Source organism: Aspergillus novofumigatus (genome assembly GCF_002847465.1).
Source record: "Aspergillus novofumigatus IBT 16806 chromosome Unknown P174scaffold_36, whole genome shotgun sequence".
Lineage (NCBI taxonomy): Eukaryota > Fungi > Ascomycota > Eurotiomycetes > Eurotiales > Aspergillaceae > Aspergillus > Aspergillus novofumigatus.
Genome location: NW_020194309.1, coordinates 1 through 12,134, shown reverse-complemented (window position 1 = coordinate 12,134; position 12,134 = coordinate 1). Strand labels below are relative to the sequence as shown.

The 12,134-nt window shown below is 50.4% G+C and overlaps 3 protein-coding genes across 3 annotated transcripts; 1 reads left to right on the top strand and 2 right to left on the bottom strand.

Moving 5' to 3' along the window:
• Window positions 1-192: 192 nt before the first annotated feature.
• Window positions 193-4,095, bottom strand: P174DRAFT_516630 (putative helicase; the record flags this gene model as incomplete). The annotated part of the gene is made up of 4 exons (XM_024832361.1): window positions 193-249; window positions 3,335-3,596; window positions 3,636-3,677; window positions 3,734-4,095. 4 exons carry the CDS (start codon window positions 4,093-4,095, stop codon window positions 193-195), a joined length of 723 nt encoding a protein of 240 aa, XP_024676814.1.
• A 292-nt stretch (window positions 4,096-4,387) lies between these two features.
• On the top strand, window positions 4,388-4,585 carry P174DRAFT_346094 (uncharacterized protein; the record flags this gene model as incomplete). The annotated part of the gene is made up of 1 exon (XM_024821716.1): window positions 4,388-4,585. A coding segment is annotated over one exon (198 nt), but the record flags the coding sequence as incomplete, so codon positions are not given.
• A 6,300-nt stretch (window positions 4,586-10,885) lies between these two features.
• Window positions 10,886-11,320, bottom strand: P174DRAFT_465305 (uncharacterized protein; the record flags this gene model as incomplete). Its single annotated transcript, XM_024830533.1, has 3 exons — window positions 10,886-10,918; window positions 10,973-11,276; window positions 11,304-11,320. The coding sequence occupies 3 exons, from the start codon at window positions 11,318-11,320 to the stop codon at window positions 10,886-10,888; spliced, it is 354 nt and encodes a 117-aa protein (XP_024676812.1).
• Between the last annotated feature and the right edge of the window lie 814 nt (window positions 11,321-12,134).

The following is a 12,134-nucleotide window of genomic DNA, read 5'->3' as shown; positions in this document are numbered from 1 at the left end:
TCTTAATCTACTAATATTACTACTCTCTTACTACTTACCTTACTATTAACCTTACTATCTACTATGATATTTATATTACTATCTACCTTATTACCTACCTTACTATTGACTACACTATCTACCCTATTTAACCTCACTATCATCTTACTGTCTACCTTACTATCTATCTTACTATCTACCTCACTGCCTGTCTTACTGCTCTCTACTGCCTGCCTCACTTACTGCCTCACTTGCTGCCTGCCTTGCTTGCTGCCTACCTCACTGCCTGACTTGCTCACTGCGTGCTTCCCTTACTCACTTACCTTACTTGCTCACTGCCTGCCTTGCTTACTGCCTGGCTCATTCACTGCCTCCCCTCACTGCCTACCTTAATGCCTGACTCACTCGCTCCCTCACTCACTGCCTCGCTCGCTCACTGCCTGGCTTGCTTACTGCCTGCCTTGCTCACTGCCTCCCTCGCTCACTAACTGGCTTGCTCACTGCCTGCCTTACTAGCTGGCTCGCTCACTAACTCCCCTACTCACTGCCTTGCTTGCTAGCTCCTTACTGACTGGCTTGCTGACTGACTGGCTTGTTCACTGCCTCGCTCACTCACTGCCTCGCTCACTGACTCCCTTACTCACTGCCTCGCTTGCTCACTGCCTAACTTGCTCGCTGCCTGCCTCCTTGTTCACTGCCTCCCTCACTGCCTGCCTTAATGCCTGGCTTGCTCACTGCCTGCCTTGCTCACTACCTCAGTCACTAACTCCTTACTCACTGCCTTGCTCGCTCACTGCCTAACTTGCTCACTGCCTGCCTCCCTCACTCACTGCCTGCCTTACTTACTGCCTAGCTTGTTCACTGCCTCCCTCACTGCCTGCCTCAATGCCTGACTTGCTTGCTCCCTTGCTCGCTGCCTCCTCACTCACTACCTCGCTTGCTCACTGCCTGGCTTGCTCACTGCCTGCCTCCCTCACTTACTGCCTTGGTCACTGCCTCCTCACTCACTGCCTGGCTTGCTCACTGCCTGGCTTGCTCACTGCCTCCCTCGCTCACTGCCTGGCTTGCTCACTGCCTGCCTCACTAGCTAGCTTGCTCACTGACTCCCTCACTCGCTGCTCGCTTGCTAGCTCACTCACTAACTGGCTTGCTCACTGCCTGTCTTGCTTGCTGCCCCTCGCTCACTGCCTGGCTCGCTGCCCCCTTGCTCATTGCCTGCCTTACTGCCTACCTCACTGCCTATCTCACTATCTACCTCACTATCTACCTTACTGTCTACCTTGCTACCTACCTCTCTCCTAACTATGGTTAATATGATATATATTCCCTGATATGTCACTTATATATATATCCTGCGTATAAACCACGGATTCGCTAATATACTCTATAAACTAAATGTATAATATATATCTCTGCGCATTATGGTATCCTGAAAATATTATATTCATTCATTAATATATTAATGCTGATTAACCTGATCTCCTGATATAACTGCTGTACTAAATAAAATAATATAATAACTGGCGGTGCCCCTCATGGTTGGGATGCACTAACCTAAAACCCTGGACCACCTGGACTACCTGGGCCTTATTCTACCTATCTTACTGCCTGCTTCACTGCTGGTCTTGCTGCCTGCCTTACTACCTGCCTTACTACCTGCTTCACTGCCTGCCTTACTATCTACTATACTACCTATCTTACTGGGTTCTTCCTGCTGGTCTTACTGCCTATCATGCTGCCTGCCTCACTACCTGCCTTACTACCTCCTTCACTGCCTGCCTCACTGCCTACCTTACTACCTGCCTTACTGCTTATCTTACTACCTGCCTTGCTGCTTACCTCGCTGCCTGCCTTGCTGCCTGCCTTACTACCTGCCTTACTGCCTGTCTTCCTGTCTGCTTCACTGCTTACCTCACTGCCTGCCTTACTGCCTACCTACTGTCTACCTTGCTGTCTACCTCGCTGTCTACCTTGCTGTCTACCTCGCTGTCTACCTCGCTGTCTACCTTGCTGTCTACCTCACTGTCTACCTCGCTGTCTACCTTGCTGTCTACCTCGCTGTCTACCTTGCTGTCTACCTCGCTGTCTTGCTGCCTGCCTTACTATTAACCTCACTATCTACCTCACTACCTGTCTCACTTTCTGCCTGCTGTTCTGCCTGCCTCATGCATGACCTTCCTGGGGCCTTATGATCTACTATACTACCTTGCTTGCTATCCTGATCACTACCTCACTGCCTGCTGTTCTCCCTGCTATTTGACCTGCCCTTCTGCCTCCCATTCTGCCTCCTATTCTGTCTACCTCACTGCCTATCTTGCTGCCTGCCTTACTGCTTGTCTTCCTGTCTGCTTCACTGCTTACCTCACTGCCTGCCTCACTGTGTACCTTCCTGTCTACCTCACTGCCTACCTCACTGTCTACCTACTGTCTCTCTTGCTCCCTCCCTACCTACTACCTATGTCTATCATAACTATGGTTGATATTATATATATGCATATGTATAAACCACTGATTCAGCTAACATACTATATAAACCAACCGTATAATATATATCTCTGCGCATTATGGTATACTAAAATATATATTCATTCCCAAATATATCAATGCTGATCGACCTCGATCTCCTGACATAACCGCCGTAACCAACAAAATGATGTAAATAACTGGCTGTGCCCCTCGTGGTTGGGGTGCGCCTGCCCTAAAAACTGGACCACCTGGGCCTCATCCTGCCCATCAACCCCATTCCCTGCAACCAGCGCTGCCATATGGGCTCGATCTGGCCCTGCCATGGCCCGAATAACATCATGGCCACCATGGGGATCAAAAACCCGCGGTATTCGCATGCATGGCCTGGCTCCCACCCACAGCATATGGATTGGGGCATGCCGCACGAAAAACACGCGCTATACGGGGCATATTGCACTTGCCGACGCACGCGGATCATCCATGCCCGTGCGGCCTGGCTGTGGGGCTAATGACATGCATATAACTCATGGCCACCATCACCCCCCTACATGGCGCATATATAACATTAGTCCCGCCACTGCATGCATTCGGCCTGGGCCATCTCCTCATCCAAACCCTGCTGGGTCTGATGCTGCTGCTGCTGGATATCCATGGCAGCCCACTACTGGGCCTGCGCCTGCTGGGCGTGCCATACTGCCATCAGAATGGATGGCTGGCTGCAAAATAACTCATTGGATAGGGTGGGACTGGCGGCGTCCCTAGCGGCCTCACATGGTACCTGGCTCTGGCTGACCTGGGGTGCCTCTCTCCCTGCCTCACTGCCTGCCTCGCTGCCTGCCTCACATGGGGCCTCTGGGGCTGCCTCACCCAGCACTAGGCTACTACCAACCCTGGCTGGATCCACCTCCGGCTCTGCCCAATTGGGATCACACCCATCACATATCTGCTCCCCAGGATCCGCATCCTGGCAATACCGCCGCTGATACCCGTCCACCACTCCGTCCAAATACTGATCTAACACGACCCAGCGGCACCCAATGCCTTCCACCACCCCCATATACTCAGCAACCCGCTCCTGGTCCTCATGGGCGACGCCCTCCATCCATGGAGCTAGGGCATCCCACCCAGCTGGCTGGATAATAATTGCCTCACTGCGCTGTCCATCTCGCCCAGCCCGGCCACTCTCCTACGCGTAATCCAGTAACATCCGGGGGGTCCCAATATGGATGATGCTGCGGATATTAGGGATGTCCACCCCCATGCCTAACGCGCTGGTGGCGGCGATCACGGGGCTGGCCCCATGAACCGCGCCAGCACCCCGGCCTTGTCCAACTGCTCACTGTAATACGCCTCACACCCAAGCACCCGCGCCATGGCCGTCACCTGCCCAATGATATTCGCATATATGATGACCTTCCCCCCAGCAGCCCATTGGATGCGGTCCTGAATGAATGCCACCACCGCCTCACTCTCAATCCACTGATATGGGCCCCGGCCCACCCCGGTCATGTCCGGCCGCCACACCCGGTATACCACGTTCAGCCGGCTGGTCCAGGCCCGGTATATGGTCACGGCGGCCCGGTCATACTTCATCCACCGGCATAATTCGGCCTCCATGCTCGGGGGCAACGTGGCGGTCAACCATACCATCTGGGTGCGGGCCTGGACCAACCGGCCCAGCTGAGCCATCTGGGGCCGGAAATCGTGCTGGGAATTCAACACCACATGGCATTCATCGATCACAATCCGGTCCAACCGCCGGGTCCACCGCAGCCGGTTCAAAAACGTCTGGAAATCGGGGCTCACCGCGGATTCAGGCGTCACCAACACGATGGATGCGGCATCGGGGGGCCGCCGGCTCTCCCATGGCACACACGATATGCCGAGCTCCTGGCAGCGCCTGGTCATATCAGCCCGTAATGCGACGAGTGGCACCACGATGATGGTGGTGCCCCCGGGGGCGGCGAATGCGGGCACCATGAACAGCATGCTCTTCCCCCCACCGGTGGGCATCACCGCCACCACGGGGCTCTCACCCCGCTGGATGGCCCGCATCGCCGGGTCCTGCACCCCCCGGAACTGCATGTCGGGCCGCCCGGTCATGCGCTGCGCGGCAGCCTCCAGATCCATGGTGGCCAGCTGGTGGCGGCGTTCCATGCGGCTGACCTCGGCCTCATCCTCCCACGGGGCCCGTTTGCGCTTGCCTAATATGGATGGGTGGCCCGGGGCGCTATACCCTAAAAACTGATGCCAATCGGTGCTGGATAACCGGAACATCTCCCGCCGGTGGGCCGTGCTGCCGGCCTGTTCCTGCATGACACGGCCATATACCATGCCGGCGACATGTGATGAATGGGCGGCCTGTAAATCAGTAATATGGCCTATCCACTGCTCAATATCCATGCCCTCCTCGGCATCAGCATCCATGGCAGCTGGGGCCGGCTCGGCCTCCTGGATATTATGGGGGAACGCGGTGGACGGCCGCAAAAATCAGCGGCTGATGCCAATGGCGATGTCCCGGTATGCGGCGATATGGATGGCGGTGCCTAGCCGGGTGTGGGTTTCCCGTTTCAACGCCTCCCGGAACCGCTCGGATGACCATTCGCGGCCAGTACCGGGGTCGGGGCCCCATAACCATGCCTGCGCGGGCTGGCTCCCCTGCGCGGCGTCACTTCCCTGCGCGGCCGGCTTCCCTGCACAGCGTGACTTCCCTGCACGGCGTGACTTCCCTGCACGGCGTGACTTCCCTGCACAGCGTGACTTCCCTGCACGGTGTGACTTCCCTGCACGGCGTGACTTCCCTGCGCCGCCTGACTTCCCTGCACGGTGTGACTTCCCTGCGCTGCCTGACTTCCCTGCGCCGCCTGCGCCGCCTGCCATGCAGCCAACTGATTAATGAATGGCATCACCAGCCACATATACCATACTACTAACTCCCCGACCTCCCGCGGCACATATCGATGGATGATCTTCACATCATTGCTAGCGTGGAACCCCTTATGATATGCCGTCACAAATGTCACCATGCCATCCTCGATATATATATTCCGCCGTTGACTGTTCGCCGTGTTGCAATGCTGAATGCTTAACAACTCCGGGGCCCGCGCCGGCTGCCCCGCGGTGACATGCACCAGAATGGCTAATTTCTCCTTGAACTGGGCCACGCGCTGCCAGTACTGCTGGATGGCACCGCGGTGGAATCGGCCCCCCGCAGGAAATGCCGCTGCATGACCGGCTCGGCCCACAGCCGGTCGATCATCCAGTGGGTCCCATCCACCGGCCACTGGGTCCGTGCGTCGTGCAAAAAGTTCCACCCCGCCTGGCTCTGGCTGGGATCGTCATATAATGCCGTCCAGGGAATGGCAGGCATCTGCGCATGATCCTGCATGCATAAATGGCCAAGTATCTCCCTCACTGCAGTTACTAATCCATGGATGAATCCCCGAAAATCCCCCATTGTGAATGCCATCTGCTGATATAACAGTTGGTCCTCCCCCATCCATGTCACATGTCCGGGCGCGGTATGATTATAATGGACCTTTAATCCATACGTGCGCCAGTCTAGCAATGTTTCCATGGGGCCGTGTGTCCCACGGATCATAAACTGGTGCATCATCCATGTCACCTGCTCCTGGAACGGTCGGCGGCTCTGGCGAATGTTGACCGCGGGCAATGGATCATCGCTATGGATGGATGATGGCGGCGATGATGGTGGCAATGATGGGGGGTCATCGCTGCCATATCCCTCATCAATCTCCCCAAGTTGATCATCTGCGCTAGCTAGCACCCATTCAGCGCTCTGGTCCTTTTGTATCCAGGTCTGAATGATCTGCCATGGATTCGGGTCCATCCATAATGCTTTCTGGACCACCATGAATCGGGCCACCTTGATCACGCGGGATAATATTGGTGGGTAGCTCTCTGGGTCCCGCCAGCCAGCCTCACCCTGACCAAGTACGGCCATGGCGCATACTAATGCACTCTCATATTCGTGGCTGCGATGGCGCTGGTTGAGCAGCTCAATGCAAAATTCTAAGCATGCTTTTTCTATAGCAGTCATCGCCCATACCTCTAGGTCCTCTGGGTTCTCCAGGTCCTCCAGGTCCTCCCGGTCCTCCCGGTCCCCTGGAACTGCGGCCTGGCTAGCGAGCTGCCACAGCTGCCGCCATTTCTGGCGCTGCCGCGCGGTCATCCCATATTTCAGGCTGGTCCAGCCGTGCGGGGCCTGCGTGCGGGCAATGAATGCTAATATCTGCTGCCATGGACGGACATGCTTCTGGACCGCAGCCTCATCCATGTATGCCAGCAGCGGCCGGTATGGGGTCTGCCCCTTTTCGGACCGGACGGCTTCCACCCGGATGGCCTGGCCGCAATGCTGGACTGTCTGCTGGCTCTTACGGGCAACCTGCTCCATGGTGGCCCAGATGACCTGCACGCGCTGCTCAGTGGCATCCTGGGGATCTTCCTCCGGGGCTGCCACGCAGGCTAGCAGGTCATGGGCCTGGGTGCCCTGCAGATAGTCGGCCCACCAAGTCATCCGCAGCCAGGGGTTCGCGTCAGTCAGCTGGCTGGCCTGGATGGCCTGATCGGCCTTGGCCCGGGCCTGGGCCTGCTCCCAGGCCTGCACCACCTCATCCACCGCAGCCTGCACGCCCTGGGTAGATGGGGGTGGGGGGACCCCATCTGGATATCGAATATAGATATAGTGGGACCCTGGACCACTAGGGAACACCTGCTGCCATGAGACATATTGAAATGACTGCTGTAGCTCTGCCTCACCCCTAGCCTTCTCCTTTGGGCCTACCCGCCCGCGATGGCCCTGCTGGGACCACTGGTGAACTATTCGCCAGTGCTTTCGCATAGATTTCATAGTAGAGGCAATGAATAAGCATAGTGGATCTCGCTGGCAGAGCAAGCCATTTAATTGACATGGTAATATAGGCAGTGGCTGATCTAATTCATATGGTATGCAGATTGCACTACTCTCATACTGAATATCATCCCATTGAGATATTGCCTGGATGATCTGGCTAGTGACTGCATGCTTTAGGTGATGCTTCTTCTTAAGATGCTGATCCACCTCTGCTGGTCGCACCCCCTGCTGGCATTGATGGCAAATGAGTATGCCTAGGGTCGGCACCTGACAAAATAACTGGTTTTCCATAATAACTATGGATGAATATGGATGGATTAAATGAATTTAAATGACTATTTATGAATTCTAAGAGATGGGAATACCTCTACCCCTGAATCTAATGCAGGTGCGGGTGATACCCCAACAAAATTACAGAGGTTGAATAAGGTAATTTTATAACCACACCACACCTTCAAGAATGAATTAATAGACCTTAAATTTAACTAGTGAAAAGATAAATAGCTACTCTATATAAGGAAAAAATCTGAGCATTATCAGCCTATTAATACTAAATGCACCATGCCACTAAGTGTGTAAACCCACCATGCGCGGACTTGGGGTTTGCCAAGCAATCAGTAGCTACACACCCTAAACGCACCATGACCATGGTGCTCCACCCCTTGTGGGATAGAGTATATTAAATACCTATATACCTAATCCCTTATTCCCTAGCTCTAAAAGCTACCCTTATCCTCCCCCTACTATAAAGGGGCCCTATTATTTTATAGATTTAGTATATCTTATTCTACTAGATATAATAGATAGGCCTAGATATATCTAGATAATTATAGAATTACTAGGCTAGTATAAGTTAAATATATTGATTTCCCTTCATTATATATATTTATAAATTAAATGTCTCCCTAGATCTAGATGACTCTACTATATATATAGTTACTAACTAAAGCTTTACCTACATCTGAATGACCCTACTATATCTATATTTTAGACCTGTTAAAGCTGAATCACCTAGTTAAGATAGCTAACACAGTGACCTATTGAAGCCAAATTACTAGGCTGAGCCATACTGAATCACCTAGTCTAGATAGCCCATGCAGAGATCTACCAAAGCTGAATCTCCTAGTTGAGAGAGCCCACGCAGGGACCTATTGCAGCCGAATCACCTAGTTGAGATAGCCCACGCAGGGACCTATTGTAGCTAAATTAACTAGTTGAGATACCCCACGCAGGGACCTATCGAAGCCAAATCACTAGGTTAAGCCATACCGAAACAACTAGTCTAGATAGCCCACGCAGGGACCTATCGAAGCCGAATTACCTAGTTAAGATAGCCCACGCAGGGACCTATCGCAGCCGAATCACCTAGTTGAGATAGCCCACGCAGGGACCTATTGTAGCTAAATTAACTAGTCTAGGTAGCCTGCTTATAGGCCTCTCCCTACTATACTACTAAGTCTAGACCTACTCTCTAAATGAAATCCACAAAACATTAACTTCTATGAATTTTTAAAAATTCTAGCTTAGTATTACTAAGCATACTATATATCATTCTTCTAGTTAAAATTTGGCCTATTAACTAAAAATAATTATAATTAGTCAGCAGGTAATAAATTTCAAAGTGTCTTTTAAGGATTTTTAAAAAATTAGGAATCATGCTTACATAATCAGACTATTATCATTCTATAGCTAAAAGTCCCTACTATTTACTAAAAATATTTATTATTAGTCACCTAGTACTAGGCTTTTAATAAATACTACTAATTATTTTTCTCATAATTTCTGCCTGAATTCTAAGGCCCTTCTAGGTTAATAGATGCCTCAGGCACTAATCCAGGCTAGGTGGTGGCCTAAAAGGGTATAGGCTTCCCGCAGATAATCATCTTGGCACACCCCAGCAAAAAATTTCGACCTGGCACCTACCCCCCTAGTTTAACCACCTTGCTAGCGAATAATCAAGGATTTGATATTAGAATATAATAATTTAGCTAATTAGATTCATAAAGCATTTTAAACCATTCAAAAATATCAAGAATTGACTAAGATATGGGCCATTGCCGTGGAGTCCGCCAAGGCAGGATGATCAGGACCGTGGAATCCGGACTGGACGGGAATGGACGTGGAAACTGCGGTCACCAGGCCCTGCGGTCGGCCCTATTTAGTATGGGAACCGTGGAGTCCGCGCACAACACCGCTAGTAGGGCTATCGCGGCATACATCATTGGGATGGCTGCTACTGCCTTAACAGTTATTGCGGAGCTCTTATCAATACTACTCAAATAGGGCCAGTTCCAGCACTTATCTGCTCCCTTGTAAGCCAATAAATATGTGATGAAAAGAGCCAAAGGCTAACCTCTTCCAGATTACTACAACATCCATTGTTGGTGCATCAATTACCGTGACGATTCTATACAGCTCAGTATCTGCCGGGATCCGAACATTTCTAGGTGACTTTTCAGTCAATTCTCATCTTAGCCCACGTATGCTTGCGGCAACATGGCTAGCTAGTGCTTTTTCATTGGGAGCTTCACTTTTTTCTCTATTAGGCACCTGCTACCTATATGCCTGAGAGAAGCCACCATTGCTTGAGAGTACCTCATGTCTCTGCTCGTTCTACAGATTATAGCAGGCTCAGGGTAGTCCCAAATAACTATAGAAGGTGATTACATGGACTCATTATCTTAAGGCAGTTTCTCATTTTGGCTTGTGACTCTTCTAAAAGTTCTACATAACCCCTTCCCTTCAACCATGCTTATTTACAGTGATCGGGCCTGTAGTTTACAGGCTCCTAGTCAGGGATTTTACAGTCCTTTTCTTTTGTTAATCTGGACTACGTCTATGCACTGTTTTAGAGTCGTTACGGGAAGAAACCTGGAATTAAGTGTGACTAGGAGGCTTGTAAAGTGTAGCCGTTGAATAGAGAATAAGAACAGTAACAGTGCTTTGAATATGGTACATCGCGGCGTAGCTTCTACATTACTAGGGCCTGAGAAATACATTTTATGTATCTGTCACCATTTTCTGTGCACCATCGATGAAGACTTCAATAGTCTGGTGCGATATTGACAGGCAAATTCTAGTATCAGCTAACGTCTCTGGACAAAGGCCATGCTTAACCCACTCTCTGGACTTCGCGCAACATCCCATAAAGTAACGAACATGGGAATGTTATCAGGACACTGATCATAGCATTGGATTGTAATTTCGACCTCGGTCGCTTCCTTGCGCGTGGGTGGGAAGGGTCTGAGACGCAGCTTCTGACAGATACTCTTAATTCAATTTCGGGGACTGGCAGCAGGCTTTCCCGGGGAGTGAGACATATTTCTGTCTTTAACATAGTTTCATGCAGTCTCAAGGCTACAATGAACGTTTTATAGTCTCATAAACGAAATAACAAACTATCTCTAAGTAGACACTATCGCTCATCGAAACGATCAAGAGGCATGATTAACAACTAAGGCTTCACTAATGGCTGTCCTTGTGCCCTTTTGAGTATTAGCTCATAAGCTCAGGCTGGGTGATGAGTTAGCTGGGTGATGTGGTACTGCCCACCCAGGCATTCTAATTCTAAATACTATTAGAACAGCTCCCAGAGATCCCCTTGCCTCTTAATGTCAAGATTCTATTACCTTCTCTCTATAAAGTCAATTCTACATCCCCCTTAGCCCCATTAAATGGCGCGCTCCTGTGATAGATGCCCCTACCACTAGCTGGTTGGTTTCTCCAAGTCCCTATTTGCATGGTGCTACCAATGATTACTTCAGCCGTGGCATATTCAGTGAGTAAGGTGGAGTAGAAAATGCAATCTGCTATAACCTCTAGAGGGCTGAATTCAAGCTCTGTGTGACTTTGTGTATTCACTGAGGTTCCACCACTACTACAAGTAGCTCTTAGTGCTGTGTGATACCAAGCTACCAGTGACTCTGCTTCCACTATAGCATGGCTATGCTTATATATACTAATAATGAATGGTAGTAGGGTTCACCATCCATCATGTAGCATATTCTCTGTGTAATTGAATGGGCCTTGCTGGTGCTAAATAGCTTATACCTGCCTTTATGAAGTAGTCTGATCTAGTAGGACTCACCATAGTCATTCTATAAAATGATTTCAACAAATTCTAGGCGGACAGATAAGACCTCTTGCTAGCAATCATGCCAGAGGTCATCCCCACGCCAAAGCCAGTTCTTGCCATAGCCTGGCAAATTAGTATAGAACCATGGAGATACCAGTATCATATAGGCTAAACCCTCTAATTTATTAAGGAGTTTTAGATAGGATAAATCCACCTACATGTTCATATCTTGTGGGCCAGAGGGCTAGGCAGCCTAGCTAAAAAGCCTGTTCATAATTCTATACCCCTTCTCCAATGCTGCCTTGGCTCCCAGTAAGGACCAGTTAGGAATAAAGAAGCAATCTATGCTGGCTTTAATATTTCTCCACTCCTCTGCATTCTCTGAGCCCTCAAAGGTGGATGCTAGCGGACGACTATTATTCCTATAGTAAGCCTTATTTACTTTATATCTTAATAATAACTTAGTCATGTTATCTTGGTTCCATGGCCCGCGGGCGATATAGTTAAAGGAAAAGAAAATCTTAAACCTGGCGGCCTGGGCGGCTTTGAAAGCTAGTGGTATTAATTAAGTGTTAATAGTGTCCTTACCATGATATTCAATGCGAAGGCGTCTATCTAGGTATCTTGGGCTAATCTTATGTGTTTTACCCAGTCAGCACTTGTGAAGTTAGCTGAGTTGGAAAGCTAGGATGTGGTCAGAAATAGTGATGAGGATTTACGAGCGGTACACACTAGAAAGTG